Source organism: Histomonas meleagridis (assembly GCF_020186115.1).
Source record: "Histomonas meleagridis strain 2922-C6/04-10x chromosome Unknown contig_16, whole genome shotgun sequence".
Lineage (NCBI taxonomy): Eukaryota > Parabasalia > Tritrichomonadida > Dientamoebidae > Histomonas > Histomonas meleagridis.
In genome coordinates, this window is record NW_027150781.1 from 798,572 (window position 1) to 816,388 (window position 17,817).

Genomic DNA, 17,817 nt, shown 5'->3' on the forward strand with positions numbered 1-17,817 from the left:
GAAAAGGGTAATACAGAAATAGTTAAATTACTTCTTGAACAAAAAGGAATTGATATTAATGCTAAAGGTATTTATTTGTTTTATTCTATATTTATTTTAATAATTTCTTATTTCAAGATAATATTTGGAAATTATTTAAAATATTTGATACAGCACTTACATCAGCATCTCGATATGGTTATACAGAAATAGTTAAATTACTTCTTGAACAAGAAGGAATTGATATTAATGCTAAAGATATTTATTTGATTTATTTGATATTTATTTAAATAATTTTTTATTTCAAGATAATATTTGGAAATTATTTGAATTGTTTTATTCAGCATTGATATTAGCATCTTTAAATGGTTATACAGAAATAGTTAAATTACTTCTTGAACAAGAAGGAATTGATATTAATGCTAAAGATATTTATTTGTTTTATTCTATATTTATTTTAATAATTTAGAATTTAAAAATAATATTTGGAAATTATTTAATTTGTTTCAAACAGCGTTTATGTTAGCATCTAAAAATGGTCATACAGAAATAGTTAAATTACTTCTTGAACAAGAAGGAATTGATATTAATGCTAAAGGTATTTATTTGTTTTATTTGAAATTTATTTTAATAATTTTATATTTCAAAATAATATTTGAAAATTATTTAAATTATTTAAAACAGCACTTATAATATCATTGGAAAATGGTTATACAGAAATCGTTAAATTACTTCTTGAACAAAAAGGAATTGATATTAATGCTAAAGATATGATTTATTTTTATTATTTTATATTTCAAAATAATATTTGGAAATTATTTCAATTATTTGAAACAGCACTTATAATATCATTGGAAAAAGGTCATACAGAAATCTTTAAATTACTTCTTGAACAAGAAGGAATTGATGTTAATGCTAAAAATATTGATTTGTTTTAATTAAAATTTATTTTAATAATTTTATATTTCAAAATAATATTTGGAAATTATTTAAATTATTTAATACAGCACTTATAATATCATTGGAAAATGGTTATACAGAAATCGTTAAATTACTTCTTGAACAAAAAGGAATTGATATTAATGCTAAAGATATGATTTATTTTTATTATTTTATATTTCAAAATAATATTTGGAAATTATTTCAATTATTTGAAACAGCACTTATAATATCATTGGAAAAAGGTAATACAGAAATCTTTAAATTACTTCTTGAACAAGAAGGAATTGATGTTAATGCTAAAAATATTGATTTGTTTTAATTAAAATTTATTTTAATAATTTTTATATGTCAAAATAATATGTGTAAATTATTTAAATTATTTAATACAGCACTTATAATATCATTGGAAAAAAAGGTAATACAGAAATCGTTAAATTACTTCTTGAACAAGAAGGAATTGATATTAATGCTAAAGATATGATTTATTTTTATTATTTTATATTTCAAAATAATATTTGGAAATTATTTCAATTATTTAATACAGCACTTATAATATCATTGGAAAAAGGTCATACAGAAATCTTTAAATTACTTCTTGAAAAAGAAGGAATTGATGTTAATGCTAAAAATATTGATTTGTTTTAATTAATATTTATTTTAATAATTTCTTATTTCAAAATAATATTTGGAAATTATTTAAATTATTTAAAACAGCACTTATAATATCATCTGAAAAGGGTAATACAGAAATTGTTAAATTACTTCTTGAACAAGAAGGAATTAAAATTAATGCTAAAGATATGATTTATTTTTATTATTTTATATTTCAAAATAATATTTGGAAATTATTTAAATTATTTAAAACAGCACTTATAATATCATTGGAAAATGGTTATACAGAAATCGTTAAATTACTTCTTGAACAAAAAGGAATTGATATTAATGCTAAAGATATGATTTATTTTTATTATTTTATATTTCAAAATAATATTTGGAAATTATTTCAATTATTTGAAACAGCACTTATAATATCATTGGAAAAAGGTAATACAGAAATCTTTAAATTACTTCTTGAACAAGAAGGAATTGATGTTAATGCTAAAAATATTGATTTGTTTTAATTAAAATTTATTTTAATAATTTTATATTTCAAAATAATATTTGGAAATTATTTAAATTATTTAATACAGCACTTATAATATCATTGGAAAAAGGTAATACAGAAATCGTTAAATTACTTCTTGAACAAGAAGGAATTGATATTAATGCTAAAGATATGATTTATTTTTATTATTTTATATTTCAAAATAATATTTGGAAATTATTTCAATTATTTAATACAGCACTTATAATATCATTGGAAAAAGGTCATACAGAAATCTTTAAATTACTTCTTGAAAAAGAAGGAATTGATATTAATGCTAAAGCTAAAATTTATTTAAATTATTTTATACATCACTTATTATATCGTTGGAAAAAGGTTACTTTGAAATCTTAAAATTACTTCTTGAACACGAAGGATTTGATATCAATGATATAAATATTTATTTGTTTTTATATAAAATTTAATTAAATCAATTTTGATTTCAATAAAATATTTGAAGTTTCATCTGAATATACAACTCATTACTTATTTATGCAATAGATATTAGAAACATTGAAATTATTAATATACTTATTGCTCAAGGAATTGATATTAATCTGAAATTAGCATATTTATATTATACGATATTTTACATAATAATTTGATATTTTAAAATAATATTTGGAAATTATTCAAAGTATTTCAAACAGCACTTATATATGCAACTAATAAAGGTTATATAGAAATCGTTAAATTACTTCTTGAACAAGAAGGAATTGATATTAATGCTAAAGATAAAATTTATTTTAATCATTTTGGATAACAAAATAATTTTTGGAATTAATATAATTTGTTTTCCACAGCTCTTATTTATGCATCTCGGAATGGTTACAGTTTTATTGCTAAAAAGCTTCTTATGCATAGAGGAATTGATATTAATGCTAAAGACATTAGATTTTATCTATTATTATCTATTTTAATTATTTGGCATCCATTAAGAATATTTGGAATTTTTTCATATTATTATCTACATCTTTAATATGGTCATCTACTAATGGTTACATTGAAATAGTTAAATTACTTCTTGCACAAGAAAGAATTGATATTAATGATAAAGATATTTATTTCTTTTATTTTATTTTTCTTTTAATAATTTAATATTTCAAGATGATATTTGGAAGTTATTTAAATTATTTAAAACAGCACTTATGCATGCATCTGAAAATGGTAAAATAGAAATCGTTAAATTACTTCTTGAACAAGAAGAAATTGATATTAATGATAAAGATATTTATTTCTTTTATTTTATTTTTCTTTTAATAATTTAATATTTCAAGATGATATTTGGAAGTTATTTAAATTATTTAAAACAGCACTTATGCATGCATCTGAAAATGGTAAAATAGAAATCGTTAAATTACTTCTTGAACAAGAAGAAATTGATATTATGACAAAAGATGTTAAATTATTCTGAACCATATTTATTTATATTGTTTAAAACTCAAAAAAAATATTTGGAAATTATTAAATTTATTTGAAACTTCGCTCAAGTTGGCAGCAAAAAATTCTCATGTCGAAGTTGTTCAATTAATTCGTGAAAAATTACCAAGTAAATGTATGTTTTGTTGAGAATAATATTATAATAATTGTCAAGAATAACTCGCTTAAATAGTCATCGTGACTCATGTAAAATCTTAATATAAAAATTAATGAATAAAATTAATGGTTATAATGAATTTATTTTCATAATTTTAAAAGATGAAGGTAGTTTGAGATGTTGAAAATATAGACATGATGAACGAGAAAATAATTTATTAAGTTTGATCAAAAGTGATACATTTAGGAAAAGATATAATAAAATATATCAGCCCATGCATACAAACGAATTGTTATGATTGATTTTTCATCAATTTTATTTTTCATTCTGCGTATGTAGTTTTAAAGAATATATCTTATAGGTGATAAACATATGGTTATTTTTAAAAAATCTTAAAGAATGAATCTTTTGATTTCTTTTTTATTTCATCAAATGATTTGATACTTTTTGCCAAATCTTCCGAACTACATCCTCAATTAGAAAATTTATATATAAGTAAACACTTACAAATGAATTTTTACAAAATTACAGCAAAAGGATTCAAATTTGTTAATTTTGCCAATTTTGTTTCCACATATTTCTGTATTTTCTGTTTAATGTTCTCTGGTAGTAACTCATATTTCGGAGCTAGTTCGTCTGTTTCCCTTAATGCCTCTTCCTTTGTCAATTCAGGGATATCGAGATCAATTTTTGATGTTGAGCAATCATTCAAAAACCTCAAAAATGCACCTCGATTCATTAAGGATAGCATTCTTAGATCCTCTTGGAAATATTTCGATGTGTGGCCTTTGAACAAAAACAGGAAAACCTAAAGGTGAAGCGTTTCGTATCGGATCCAAAATTCCAAACTTTATTTTATCGTTGCCACTTTTTGCCAATTCATCGGCGTTTTCGAGGGAAATTTGGACCAAATTCTGGTGAGGAGAGAACGACTGCATCGTAGCTCTCGCTTTCTATGAAATCTTTGTAAGTTAACCCAACAATTTTTTGTACACTTTCATTTCCGATAATTTCAGGTATTTCCTCGCTGAAATATTTCAACGTTTGAATTCAACGTTATCAAACAATTTGTCACGTGATAGAAGTAACCATGTTTCCATTGGAACTACTCCAAACCTGATTTCTGGAAATAGATTTGATAATTGATACAAATTTTCAAATCCTTGACTAAAAATAGCAGCAAATGTTATGTTTTCTTGCATTATATCATATTTTGTGAATTCTTTGTATGATGCAATTGATTTTTCTAATACATTTCATTAGACATATTAAGTTCATCAAAAAGTTCGGGTTTAGCTGTAATTAATTCACTAGTTGGACATTCACATGAGTTATATATTCTGCCCGATTGATATAGTACGAGAAAAAGATTTTCATATTGAAAGGTAGATACAAGTTGAGGAACATCAGAAGAAATAAGTAAAGTAAACAACGGACGTTTAGATAAAATATTAAGTGAGTTTGAAAATAAATATTGAGCTTGCTCTGATAGAGGGTGTGGGACAATTACTAAAGCTAAAACAACAGGATTTTGGAAGATTACATCTTGAAATTCAACGTCCGTGTAATTTTTAAATTTAGGTGTGCTTGTTTTGTAATAGGGGACAAAAATACAGTTCGAAAAATTTTGAAGAGCAAAAAACAGCTGAAATGAATGGAGTGAACATCATCCCCTATTTAGTAGGGTTGGGTGGGCTCTGATATATCGATAAACCGCTGATAAAAATATCAGATTTTATCGATATTATCCTGATAAAAAAAGTGACCAACTTATATTCAAATTTCTTGTATCGTAATTGACGATAGCATTCTAGCATTCAAATAAAAATCAATAAAACTGAAATATCTCATGAATAATCATGAATATACAAACTATTTTAGTTATAAAGAATTTACCAATAATATCTAGAATATAATTATGCATAATATTAAAATTTAGTGAGAATGATAATTGATATATTTTTTTCGAAACTTAGTTTAAACTTTTAATACCAAAATAAACAAGCATTAAAACACTATAAGTAGAACTCAAAATGCATTAAAAATATATGAATTGGAAGATTAAATTAAATGCAATTTTATTTGACTAAATTTATATAAATTTAGTTCGTTTTATATGGGGGCTGATAATTGCATTTGATTTTATCATATAAAATTTGCGATATTAGCATTATGTTAAAGTACGTTTTGAGCGAAGCGAAAATTATTCCAATGAAATAATCAAAAAGAAGATATTTTAAAAAGTAACAAGTGGTAGTACTACCGACCGATACCACTTTTTGAAAAATGTGGAGTTTTGCGATGTTTGAAATTGATTCTTAATCGCAAATGCACTAAATGTGTAACCACAATTAGAATACTTTATCTTGATAGCATTCTAATTAATGCTCCTAAATTTTCGAAAATCAATTTTATGGATATACCATTTGAATTAGATAGATAATATAACTCCCAGAAATTGTAATTACTGTCAGTTTGATTTAGCATAAATATATATCCATTTTCACGAGATATTTTTATTTTTATGATGAAATTTTGAATATTATCATTCAGAACGATATGAAAATTTTGAATGCAGATTGTCACTTTTTTTATCAGGATAATCGATAAATATCGATAAAACTGTTTATTTTATCGATATTTATCGATACCCATCCTTAATTTTAAGGTTGATTTGAGACAAATTGTTTAACCTTATTCGAAATAAACGTCATTAACTTTTTGATTAATTTACTCAGTGACTTTTTATGTCATTTACATGTAAATAAGTTGCCAACTTTTTGACAAGTTTATATCATCGACTTTTTGTATACAGTCAGGCGCTTTTTATCTTGCAACAGTTTTGGTAGCTACGAACAAATGTTATTAAAAGACATTAGAAAATATTGCAAAGGAGTACCATTCATTCTAGCTGGTTTGAAGAATGACCTTATAGATAATAGCTCTTCGGAAGAAATAATTACAACACAACAAGGGGAAGCAATGAAAAAAAAATTGGTGCTTATGGCTATATCGAGTGCTCTGTTGATAAATACTCAAGTGTAAACGAAGTTTTCGAATTAGCAATTCGGGCTTTCATAGCAAAAAAAGAAAAAGATTCGAAGGGATGTGAAATATATTAAAAAAAATATATTTTGTAAAAAAAAATCTTTTTTAAAGGAAGAACGTTTCCTTTCAGTGTTTCCTCTCTCGCAAAATAATCTAATATTTACTTTTTTTCAAACCGCAACACACAATGATTGGCTACTTTACATCAATTAAACCGAAATTTAGGCGTCGATCGCATTTTAACGTACTCCCAGCCACCAAGTTCGTTTGCCAGAAAAGTCATTGGTAAAAGCGGTTTTATAACAGAAGTGTTTCTGGACTTTAGCATTGAATTTATTCATAGTGTAAATTTACAATCACAAAAATTTTATGGAATCCTCCTTTCCATATCTTCAACATTCCAAAGAAATGCAGATTACCAAGTTAAACATGAGCATCACATTCCAAACCTTTCACCATTACTAAAAAATATTTCTTCAATTTGTTATAGATAAGCAACACTCTAATTCACACACAACAAAACATTTCAAGGCAACAAACCTTCAACTTTGAATGCCAAAAACGAAAATACGAAAGGAAATTTCTAATATTGAAGAGATTTCATTCAATCAAATTTAAAAGCAAACCCGATTTATTCAAACATTATTTTCCAAAAGTCTTCGGCAGCATGGTGTTCTGCTTTATTTCTGGTTTCTTTACCAAAAACTTATTTACTCTATTTGAAATTCTGTTATAAGAAACTGCCGCAGGTAACACAGACAGTGATCTTCTGTTCATTACTTGGTCACGATTTTCTGGTCCTCTCGAAGAGTGACAAAGAGATGCATAGCTGTACTTCTGTACTCCTTCAAAAAGTGGCGATCGGAGCAGTTTTGCCAGCGGTTCTCTTTTTGAGGGGTTTACAGCGGTCATCGAATGAATCAACTTGCAAAATAACGGATCGGCACAAGAAGGAAAATTGAAGATTCCAACTTGAATTGCCATCTCTAACTCTTCGATTTTTTGAGTTGCCCATGGGAGCTTCCCAAATGCAATTGTGTAAAACGTAATACCAAGTGACCAAATGTCAGCTAAAAAAGGATCTGCATTTTGTCGAGTTATTACTTCCGGAGCCATATATGGACGAGATCCTGCACAGCTATTAACAACTTCCCCTTTCGTCAACTTTCTGCTTAGACCAAAGTCAGCAAGTTTTGGTCTTCCATAATTATCTAATAAGATATTTGCAGGTTTTATGTCTCTGTGAGCAACGTTTTGTTCATGACAGTATAACAAGGCTTTTATTATTTGATAACAATATGAATATAATTTTGGTGGTTTTATCGGACCTTCTTTTTCAATGAAGTCCTTTAAAGACCCACCGCTACAATACTCTAAAACAATGTATAAATGTGTGCGTGCTTCATCAAAAAAGAATTCGTACATAGAAATAATATTTGGATGACATAGTTTGATTAATGTTGTTGCCTCGTTTTTAGTTTCATCGAATGCAGATATTGGGTGTTTAATTCTTTTGATACAAAAGTCTTGGTTATATCGAGCTGAATGTACAAGAAAAACAGACCCAAATCCACCAGCGCCAACAGGTCGTTTGAAGTGGTAATGGTGTTCTGGCAGAACTTCTTCGATCTCTGTTAAGCTGATTTGGTGTCCTGAGTTGAGGAGCATCTGTAATTCTGGAAAATTTTCTCAAATTTCCAAGCTTCAAAAAAACGACACGAAGAATTAATTCAAAAATAAACTTTTGTGAGTAAATAAACTTTTGAGGGGCAGATAGAATCCGCTTATTCAATGCGTTAACACACGGTCAAAATGTGCTTTTGAATAGTTTATTTCAGCTGTTCGATCAAACTAAAATAACATTTTCCCGTCATATTCTCAAAATATTCGAAATTAGAAGTAATGACAACTTATGCCTTTAATTTGTCAATCTTTTCCTTTCGATTTCGACACAAATAAGAGCAGATAGTATGAGTTTTTAGTGTGTCATGCTTGATAGAACCTATTTGAAATAACGCCTTTTTCTGTACTTTTTTTAACTCCTTCAAAATCTATATCTCTTAAAAAGTTATTTTATTTTCATTCAAATTTTCTGCCGCTTTTACAACAGGAAACTGCATGCATACGATCAAAAGGTATAGAAAATGCTTCGCCGGAACGTTCAATCGCATTCAAAAAAGAGCAGCCTTTTTTCAAACGTTCACAATATTTTTGAAAGGAAACTGTAAACAAATAGTTTACAACAATTTCCAGAATTATCTTTCATTTACTGCTATCTGCTTAAAAAATCAATCAATACGCTTAACTACAGGAGCGCATTGAAGTGTTTGTGCAACAGTGCACATTTTTGTTTCAACTTGAGAAGTAAGCTGATCAAGAAGTTCTTGAGATGTATCATCAGTATCAACCAAAAAATTGAGACGGAATTCACTAATTCTACGTTTGGGACTGATTTCCCAGTCTGCTTCGATATTTGTAATAATATTTTTCACCATCTTGCCATGCTTTTCGAGAAGAAATTTCAAAGAGTCAGCTGCACATGCCCCGAGGCTCATCATTAATGAATCTGGTGGTGTTGGAGCACACCCTTTGTTATCAGTTGAAAGAATAACTCCCTGTCCATTTTTGTTTGTACAAAACCAATCGAATCCTTCGATATTAAGAACCTTAGCCTTTGTGACTTTAGCAAAATTATTTTTAAATTGGCTGAGCATCGAACAGTTTTTTTGTTTTTGTTGGGCTGCCCTATAGTAAACCATACAATTTGCAAAAAAAAAAATTCGTTCAAACGACATGAAATAAAATAAGAAATTATAAAACTACAACATATTTAGTATACCGGTGCTTTATAAAACAACAAGACATTATATGTTTGATTTATCAAATAACAAAAAGGAAAAGGATTCTAATTAATACCAATTCTCATAAAGAAAAAGTGATCTACTAATACGAGGTGATGCTGCACTTTGATTTGGTATTTTTGCTTTATCGAAAAATTCGAAATCTGATGCAGGAGGTAGATATGTTTTTGTTGGCTTTTCATCAATTTTATCTGTTTTGTGAAAATTATTATCTTCTATAATAGTTTCCCATGCAACAGAGCACTCTGTGCTTAAATGAGAAACTTCTGGGTTAAAAGAAAATAATTCAATATAAGATTGATTCAATGAAAACAAACAATAATTTTTTTGTGGAATAACCTCTGTGTCATTTGGTTTTAGTTCCACAGCTTTTCGTGTTTTCATAATAATCACAGCAAAAAAGTATGAAAATAATGAAAATACTGTTGATAATGCAACTGACGACAATGAAATTCCTGCCCTTCTTTTTCTTTGATTTTTGGAATCATTAAAATAAATAGAACACTTTTGGAGAAATTCTTCAATTTGTTTATTTGCAATTTCTTCATAATAATCAAAAGAGTCCTTCACAGAAGGCTGGGCTTCAGCTGAAGGAGTCGGAAACGCTGTTGATGTATAGGGTGAAAATCTCAACCCAAACAAAGGAAGAAACATTCAAAAGTATAACTTGACGAAATAATTTCATTCAAAATAAAATTTGCCATTTTTATCGTTTTTTTTTCTTTATTTGGAAAGGGATCAGACCTTATTCATAGAAAACCTGAACAACGCTACGAGAAATAAAGAGATCACCTGAATAAAAACTCGTGACAATAAACATGTTCCCACTTAAATATTCTGCAGGAAGCATTTTGCCTTCTCCTGCTGCTTCAACAATAGTTTCCCATGAATTTTCTGATTCTGGCATTACAAACCCAAATTTGTAATCCCATTCTTCAGCATGTGTACCATGAATTAAAACGTTTTGTTCAATGCGAAAATCTTTGATTGCTTCCTTTGTGGAAAATACGATTTCGCGTCCAACTGCTTTGAAGCTAAGCAAACGAGCTGGAAGATGTGCTTCTTTTACAGTTGTGAATACATCATCAGCCCAATTATTTGAACTCCAAACTTTCTCACCGGTTTCTGAATTTTTTATTGTGAGGCTTAATAAACGAAAGCCTTTAAGAATGGCTTGGGCTTGAGGATTTTTTGAAATCTCAATCAATTCAGCCATAAAAGTGAAATCAGTTTGCCACTTTCCTAATAATAAACGTATGTTGACACAAAAATATTAAACGTTCGCATATGGAAGAACTTAATGAATGTTTGAAAATTCTTCAACAGAAAAAAGCTGAATTAGAAACAGAAATCGAACTTGAAAAGCAAGAAGTTTTATTCCTAAAGCAATTAATTCAAAAAGAAAAAGAAAATAAAATGATTTTAGAAGAAGATCTAATAACATTAAAGAAAAATAATTTATCACAACTAAGCGATAAAAAGAGGTGTGAGTTAAAATGTTTTTCTCAAAAAATCAAAGAAATATCTGAAAAAAATTCAGAATTTATATCATATATCAATCACTTAAATGACGAAATAAAAAACAGAAAAGAAATTTTAAAAGAATACACAAGAAATTGATGTTAAATTCTCTTTATATTAATAGAATAGAAGTTCATGTGAATTAAATAAAAGATTTAATTATTAATTTAGTTATTTGGGTTAAACATCATTGTCATATGGCTTAAAGGCCATTACGTTTGTTCCAAAGGTCATCTTTAAGGATATGAACAATTTCGATTGCTACACCTTTTGTATTGGCATTAATCTCAGTAGAATCGACTTTTGCTAAACCGAGTGCAAATGGTACTGTTTGTTCAAGAAGGCGAATTTCAATTACTTGGCCAGCTTCAAATGGTTCTGGCAATTGTTTGATACCTGGTGCCATTAAATCTGCGCCACGGAGCAAAGCACGAACTGCTCCATCATCAACGTATACAGCAGGGAGCATTCCTGGATAAGACATGGCGATAAAAAGATGCGGAAAAACTTGACCAGAACCCAAACGGAAAAGCACAGGTTTATCTTGAACAGCATAAAGTTCTAAGTGGTTCTCTAAATGGTAAACAACAACAACAGTTTTCTTTGGGAAAAGTTTATCTTCGATTTCTTCAAAACCCTTCATATATTTCTTTGCTTCTGTTTTGAGTTTTTGGAGGAGGTTGTTTTTTAATGTAGCTTTCTTTTTGAGCTTGTTCTCATCTAATTTGGCGAACATTTTTAGGAAAGGCCAATTTTGAGCCGTAAAATTCGATAGAAAAATTCAAAAACTTTGGTTTGAAGAATTAACAGAGTTTGTTTGGTATAGTTTATTGTGTGTAAACAATTTAAAGATTTGTAAAGTTATCAAAATATCATTTATTCCTTTTCTGCAGCAGTAGCTTTAATTGTTTCTTCATAACGTTTCATAAGAGTCTCAACTTCCGAAGTTGTCAAGATTCTAACTTTTGGCCCATATTCTTCACGGTATTGTAAAACAGCAAATTCTAATTTATCTGCACTTAAGCTTGTTGAATCAAGTGTCTTACAAAGAACCTTAACTGTTAAATCCATAGCTTCTGTAGCGTTCATGTCGTCTTTGTATTGTGATTTAAGAATAGATTGTGCTGTTTGATTATTCTCACCGATTGCTGTTGCCTTCCATCCACCATAATTCCCTGATGGATCTGTGAGGTAGAGCTGGCATCCTTTGTTTTTATCATATCCTGCTATTAAAAATGAAACTCCATATGGACGAAGACCACCATATTGTGTATAACTATGTTTCTTATCGCAAACTCTGCGAACTAATTGCTCTAATGGGATTGGTTCATTATATGTTTCCAAATATGACTGTCCAATAGTTCTCATAAATTCAATAAGATTATTTGCATCTGCAGTCATTCCAGCAAGCGCAACAATCACATGCTGATCAATTTTGGCCATTTTTTCAGGGAATAAATAATCTACTAATCGGCCTGTATTCTTTTTTTCAGCTGCAAGAACTACACCATTTTCAAATTGAACACCAATAACAGTTCCTGCCTGGTTTACGGATTGAATTGCATATTCAACTTGAAGGATTCTGCCGTCAGATGAGAAAGTTGTAGTTCCTGAGTCATATCGGTAAGTCATATTCGATTAGTGATTCAAACAAACATTGTGAATATTTCATAATGTTCAAATAAAGTTAGTCAATGCTCGCAGCCGTTAAAAATATATATATCATTTTTTATTGTTTTATGCATGAAACTTTATTTAAAATTTTCATATAAATATTATTTTAAGTTATTTACTTAATTTTACCCATTGTTCATTATATATTATTTTTTAAAACAATCCTCTCATTTAATGCATTATGTATACATTAACCATATTCACCCTCCGCAAATTAATGCTGTATTATTTCTCCTTGAATAATGTGGATATTTCCTCTGTTGGCATACTTAAAGTCGAAAGGAAAAAAAGAAATTCAGGAAAAAATATAACATTATTTTCTGTATATTTTGTTTTGTGTAAATTTATAATTTCCATTTAAAGAGATTATAAATAGTTTTAACAATTTTATTGGACTCTAGTACGAGAGAAAGGATATCTTATTATTTTCTGTAGTTTACCAGTGCCGATAAAAAATTGGGGCGGTATAACATTATTTGGAGGTTTTGGCGGTTTTTTTAATGGATGAGCTTGAAGTAGAAAATCAAATTATTCTTCTTGAGGCAGTAAGATTGTTTTATCCCACGTCTGAAAACAAGGAACTGGTAATTCCAATGATCATGCAATGGTTTAATGAAAGATCTTCACAATTTTTACCTGCATCTCAATTCAACGAAATTCTTCGTAGCTTATTTGAAGTGCCTCAGAGTTCAACAGGGTTCAAAGCGAAACGTCCATTTTCTTTTGTATAAAGACATTTTAAGTTCCTTTTTTATTTTTTAATTAAAAGTTTTTAATCTGTTTTTCACACACCTCTCATTTTGTGTTGCGCCAATCAAAATAATTAAAATTTACTTAAATCGTTCTGTACTACAAGAATTAACGCAAGAATTTGATTTGAATAAAATCATTTTATTGAAACAAAATAATCTTCAATCTTTTTCAATATTAGTTGTTCCATATAATGTATAAGAGAATTGATTTTTTAATGAATTTAATATAGACTCTATAGAGTCCAATTATAATTGGAAATGTGCTGGAGTTAAAACTTGCTGTAATTGTTAAACAATATTTTTGAGCTTTCTTCTCACTCGTATGTTTCATTCTTAATTTCTAAAAATATTAACGACATCTTGAGATACAAGATCATCAAAAAAATAACCATCCTATCGTACTCCATTTCTGTTTTAGAACCTTCATATGTGTGATGAGCAAGAATACAATCTCACGACAAATTATTCTATAGAGGTAAGTTCAGATATGGAATTACTTATTACTCTTGAGCAAATCATACTGAATTTGTCAGAAGAAACATTTGATACTTCAGTTCAACAAACAATTAAATTGTTTGATATAAATTTTCCATATTCATTCAATTTTATTGTCAGTAAATTAGTTTACTCGGCATTTTATTCTCAGAAGCATGAATTTGATTTATATTTAAATTATTTAAAAGTTATTCAAACAAAAGAAGAAGAAATCAACAAAAATAATCCCAAAATCATTGAAATTTTTACCAACTATATATCTAAGAAAGAATCAGAAGAAGCTTATTATATTATTGAAAGAATGATTGAGAATAATGTAATTGATTCAAATATTACACAAAACATTAAATCAAAATATTTTTCGCAATACAAAAAAATGAATGAAATTATGGATGATGGTGTTAAATTTAGTTATGTTTTTATTCGCAAATACAGAGAACTATCAAAGAATAATTGGGAACTTCATAAGAAATATGTTAAAGAAGGAGTTAATCCAAATGAAATATCAAAAATAATTCGAAATGATGAAATCGAAAAACTTCAAGAAATATCATCACAAAATAATTTCAATTTTAATCAGAAAATTCAACCATCACTTTATGAACGATTTTCATTCATTAATAAAGAAGACGTTTCATTAATTAATTTTGCTGCATTTTTTGGTTCAGTAAATTGTTTTAAATATTTACTTATGAATGGTTCTAAAATAGAAGACACAGGTAAATATGCAGTTGCAGGTGGAAATTTGGAGATAATTCATTTATGTGAACAAAATCATTCATCATTTAAAAATGCATATGAAACTGCAATTGAATTCCATCAAAATGATATCTTTAAATATCTTTATGAATAAATATATAAATTTAGAAGATTCAGTAGAAAATAAAATAGCAAAAATCAGTTCTCTCTTCCAATGTAACAGAAGTTACTTTGATAGTTATGAAATTCTTTCATTTCTGGATGAAAAAAACAATATTGACAAAATTATTACACAATATTCCCATTATGCAAATAATATATATCTTATCAGACATTTCCTTAAAAATAATCTTCCACAAGATATTTTAGTTTATTCGTTGGAATCAGGAGGAAATATTGATCTCATTAAATATCTTTTAAAGCAAGAAGGAATTGATATTAATGCTAAAGATATTTATTTGTTTTATTTAATATTTATTTTAATAATTTCTTATTTCAAAATAATATTTGGAAATTATTTAAATTATTTAAAACAGCACTTATAATATCATCTGAAAAGGGTAATACAGAAATTGTTAAATTACTTCTTGAACAAGAAGGAATTGATATTAATGCTAAAGGTATTTATTTGTTTTAATTAAAATTTATTTTAATAATTTGATATTTCAAAATAATATTTGGAAATTATTTAAAATATTTGATACAGCACTTACATCAGCATCTCGATATGGTTATACAGAAATAGTTAAATTACTTCTTGAACAAGAAGGAATTGATATTAATGCTGAAGGTATTTATTTGGTTTAATTAAAATTTATCTTAATAATTATGGGTTTAAAAACAGTATTTGGAAATTATTTAAAATATTTGATACAGCACTTATTTTAGCATCTCAATATGGTTATAATGAAATAGTTAAATTACTTCTTGAGCAAGAAGGGATTGATATTAATGCTAAAGATATTTATTTGTTTTATTTTGGATTTATTTTAATAATTTGATATTCCAAAATAGTATTTGGAAATTAATTAAATTATTTGAAACAGCACATATGAAAGCATATAAAAAAGGTTATAGAGAAATAATTAAAAGTCTTATTGAAAAAGAAGCAATTGATACCGCTGTTATAATATATTTTTGTGATTTGATTTTAAATTTTTTTTGGGAATTATTTAAAATATTTCCAACAATCATGTTGCAAACAATTTCTTATGGGTATTCTGATATATTTAAAATGCTTCTTGAAAAAGAAGGAAATGAAAATAATAAAATTTGTTTTATGTTTTTCAAGTTTATTTCAATAGTTTGATATTTCAATACACAATTTATGATTAAACCTAATAATTTAGTGAAGAATTTAATCTAGCAATTAGCAAAGATAATGTTGAAATCGTTAAATATCTTCTTGAATCGAAAAGATTCATTAAACCAAAACTTGTTTTTAAATTTTATTGGTAATTTATTTTAATAATTTAACATTTTAAAATTCTGTTTGAAATAGCAATTTTGAAAACTTCCCAAAGAGGTCAAATAGAAATAGTTAAATTACTTCTTGAACATGAAGGAATTGATATTAATGCGAAAGATATTAATTTATTTAACATAAGAATATTTTAAAATAATAAATGGAAATTACTTAAATTATTTAATACGCCACTTATTATAGCTTCCAAAAATGGTCATTTAAATATAGTTAAATTACTTCTTGATCAAAAAGGAATTGATATTAGAGCTCAAAATATTTCTTTGTTTTATATAGAATTCATTTTAATAATTTTGGGTTATAAAATAATATTTGAAAATTATATAAATTATTTAGAACTGCTTTCTTTATTGCATGTTGGTATGGTTATATAGAAATCGTTAAAATCTTTCTCAAACAAGAAGGAATAGATATTAATGCGAAGGATATTTATTCATTTTATTTATAATTTCGTTAAATAATTTGATGTTTTTATATACTTTTTGGAATACTTTTATATTTTTTAGAACAGCACTTATTTGTGCATCTCAATATAATAATTATGATATTGTTAAATTACTTCTTGAACAAGAAGGAATTGATGTTAATGCTAAAGATATTTATTCATTTTATTTAATATTTCTTTTTTTAGTTCGATATTTCAAAATAATATTTGGAAATTATTTAAATTATTTCATACAGCATTTATGATTGCATTTCATTATGATTATACTGAACTAATAAAACTATTTCTTGAATATGAAAATGTTGATTTTGATACAAGTTATATTTTTTTATTCTCTTTAATGCTCATTTAAATAATTTGAAATTTCAACAAAAAATGTGAAAATCATTTAAATTATTTACCAATTCTCTTATTTTTGCTGTTAAAAAAGGTTATATAAAAATAATTAAGTCGGTACTTAACAAACAAAATGTTAAAATTAATGCTAAAAATGTTCTTTTCAAGTCATCAATGTTTGTTTCAAATATTTAGTGTATAAAAATAATATTTGGTAATTATTCAAATTATTTAAAACAGTACTTATTATTGCATCTGAATTTGGCAATACAGAAATAGTTAAATTACTTCTTGAACAAAAAGGAATTGATATCAATGCTAAAGATATTTATATATTTTATCCAATGAATATTTTTATCATATAAATTTTCAAAATAGGATATGAAATCTATTTAAAGTGTTTAAAACAGCACTTATTCATGCATCTCAATATGGTTATAATGAAATAGTTAAATTACTTCTTGAGCAAGAAGGGATTGATATTAATGCTAAAGATATTTATTTGTTTTATTTTGGATTTATTTTAATAATTTTCTATTTCAAAATAATATTTGGAAATTATTTAAATTATTTAAAACAGCATTTATTTTATCATCTGCATATGGCTGTATGGATATTGTTAAATTACTTCTTGAACAAAAAGGAATTGATATCAATACTAAAGATATTTATTTATTTATTTTCGAATTTGATTAAATAATTTAATATTTCAATTTAATATTTGGAAATTATTTATATTATTTAATACAGCGCTTATGAATGCAATTCAATATGGGTGCACTGACATTGTTAAATTACTTCTTGAACAAAAAGGTATCGATATCAATACTAAAAATATTTTTTCAATTATTTTAAATATTGAATAAATAACTTGATATTTTCTAAAAATATTTGGAAATTA

The 17,817-nt window shown here is 26.4% G+C and overlaps 5 protein-coding genes across 5 annotated transcripts; all 5 read right to left on the reverse strand.

The window, feature by feature from the left end:
• Window positions 1–7,292: 7,292 nt before the first annotated feature.
• On the reverse strand, window positions 7,293–8,318 carry GO595_002113 (CAMK family protein kinase; the record flags this gene model as incomplete). The annotated part of the gene is made up of 1 exon (XM_067914987.1): window positions 7,293–8,318. The coding sequence occupies one exon, from the start codon at window positions 8,316–8,318 to the stop codon at window positions 7,293–7,295; it is 1,026 nt and encodes a 341-aa protein (XP_067777799.1).
• A 620-nt stretch (window positions 8,319–8,938) lies between these two features.
• GO595_002114 (OsmC family protein) lies at window positions 8,939–9,364 on the reverse strand (the record flags this gene model as incomplete). The annotated part of the gene is made up of 1 exon (XM_067914988.1): window positions 8,939–9,364. The coding sequence occupies one exon, from the start codon at window positions 9,362–9,364 to the stop codon at window positions 8,939–8,941; it is 426 nt and encodes a 141-aa protein (XP_067777800.1).
• Window positions 9,365–10,256: 892 nt separating this feature from the next.
• On the reverse strand, window positions 10,257–10,727 carry GO595_002115 (Retinal rod rhodopsin-sensitive cGMP 3',5'-cyclic phosphodiesterase subunit delta; the record flags this gene model as incomplete). Its single annotated transcript, XM_067914989.1, has 1 exon — window positions 10,257–10,727. The coding sequence occupies one exon, from the start codon at window positions 10,725–10,727 to the stop codon at window positions 10,257–10,259; it is 471 nt and encodes a 156-aa protein (XP_067777801.1).
• A 507-nt stretch (window positions 10,728–11,234) lies between these two features.
• Window positions 11,235–11,768, reverse strand: GO595_002116 (PUA domain containing protein; the record flags this gene model as incomplete). The annotated part of the gene is made up of 1 exon (XM_067914990.1): window positions 11,235–11,768. The coding sequence occupies one exon, from the start codon at window positions 11,766–11,768 to the stop codon at window positions 11,235–11,237; it is 534 nt and encodes a 177-aa protein (XP_067777802.1).
• A 140-nt stretch (window positions 11,769–11,908) lies between these two features.
• On the reverse strand, window positions 11,909–12,664 carry GO595_002117 (putative proteasome subunit alpha type 4, subunit; the record flags this gene model as incomplete). The annotated part of the gene is made up of 1 exon (XM_067914992.1): window positions 11,909–12,664. One exon carries the CDS (start codon window positions 12,662–12,664, stop codon window positions 11,909–11,911), a length of 756 nt encoding a protein of 251 aa, XP_067777803.1.
• Between the last annotated feature and the right edge of the window lie 5,153 nt (window positions 12,665–17,817).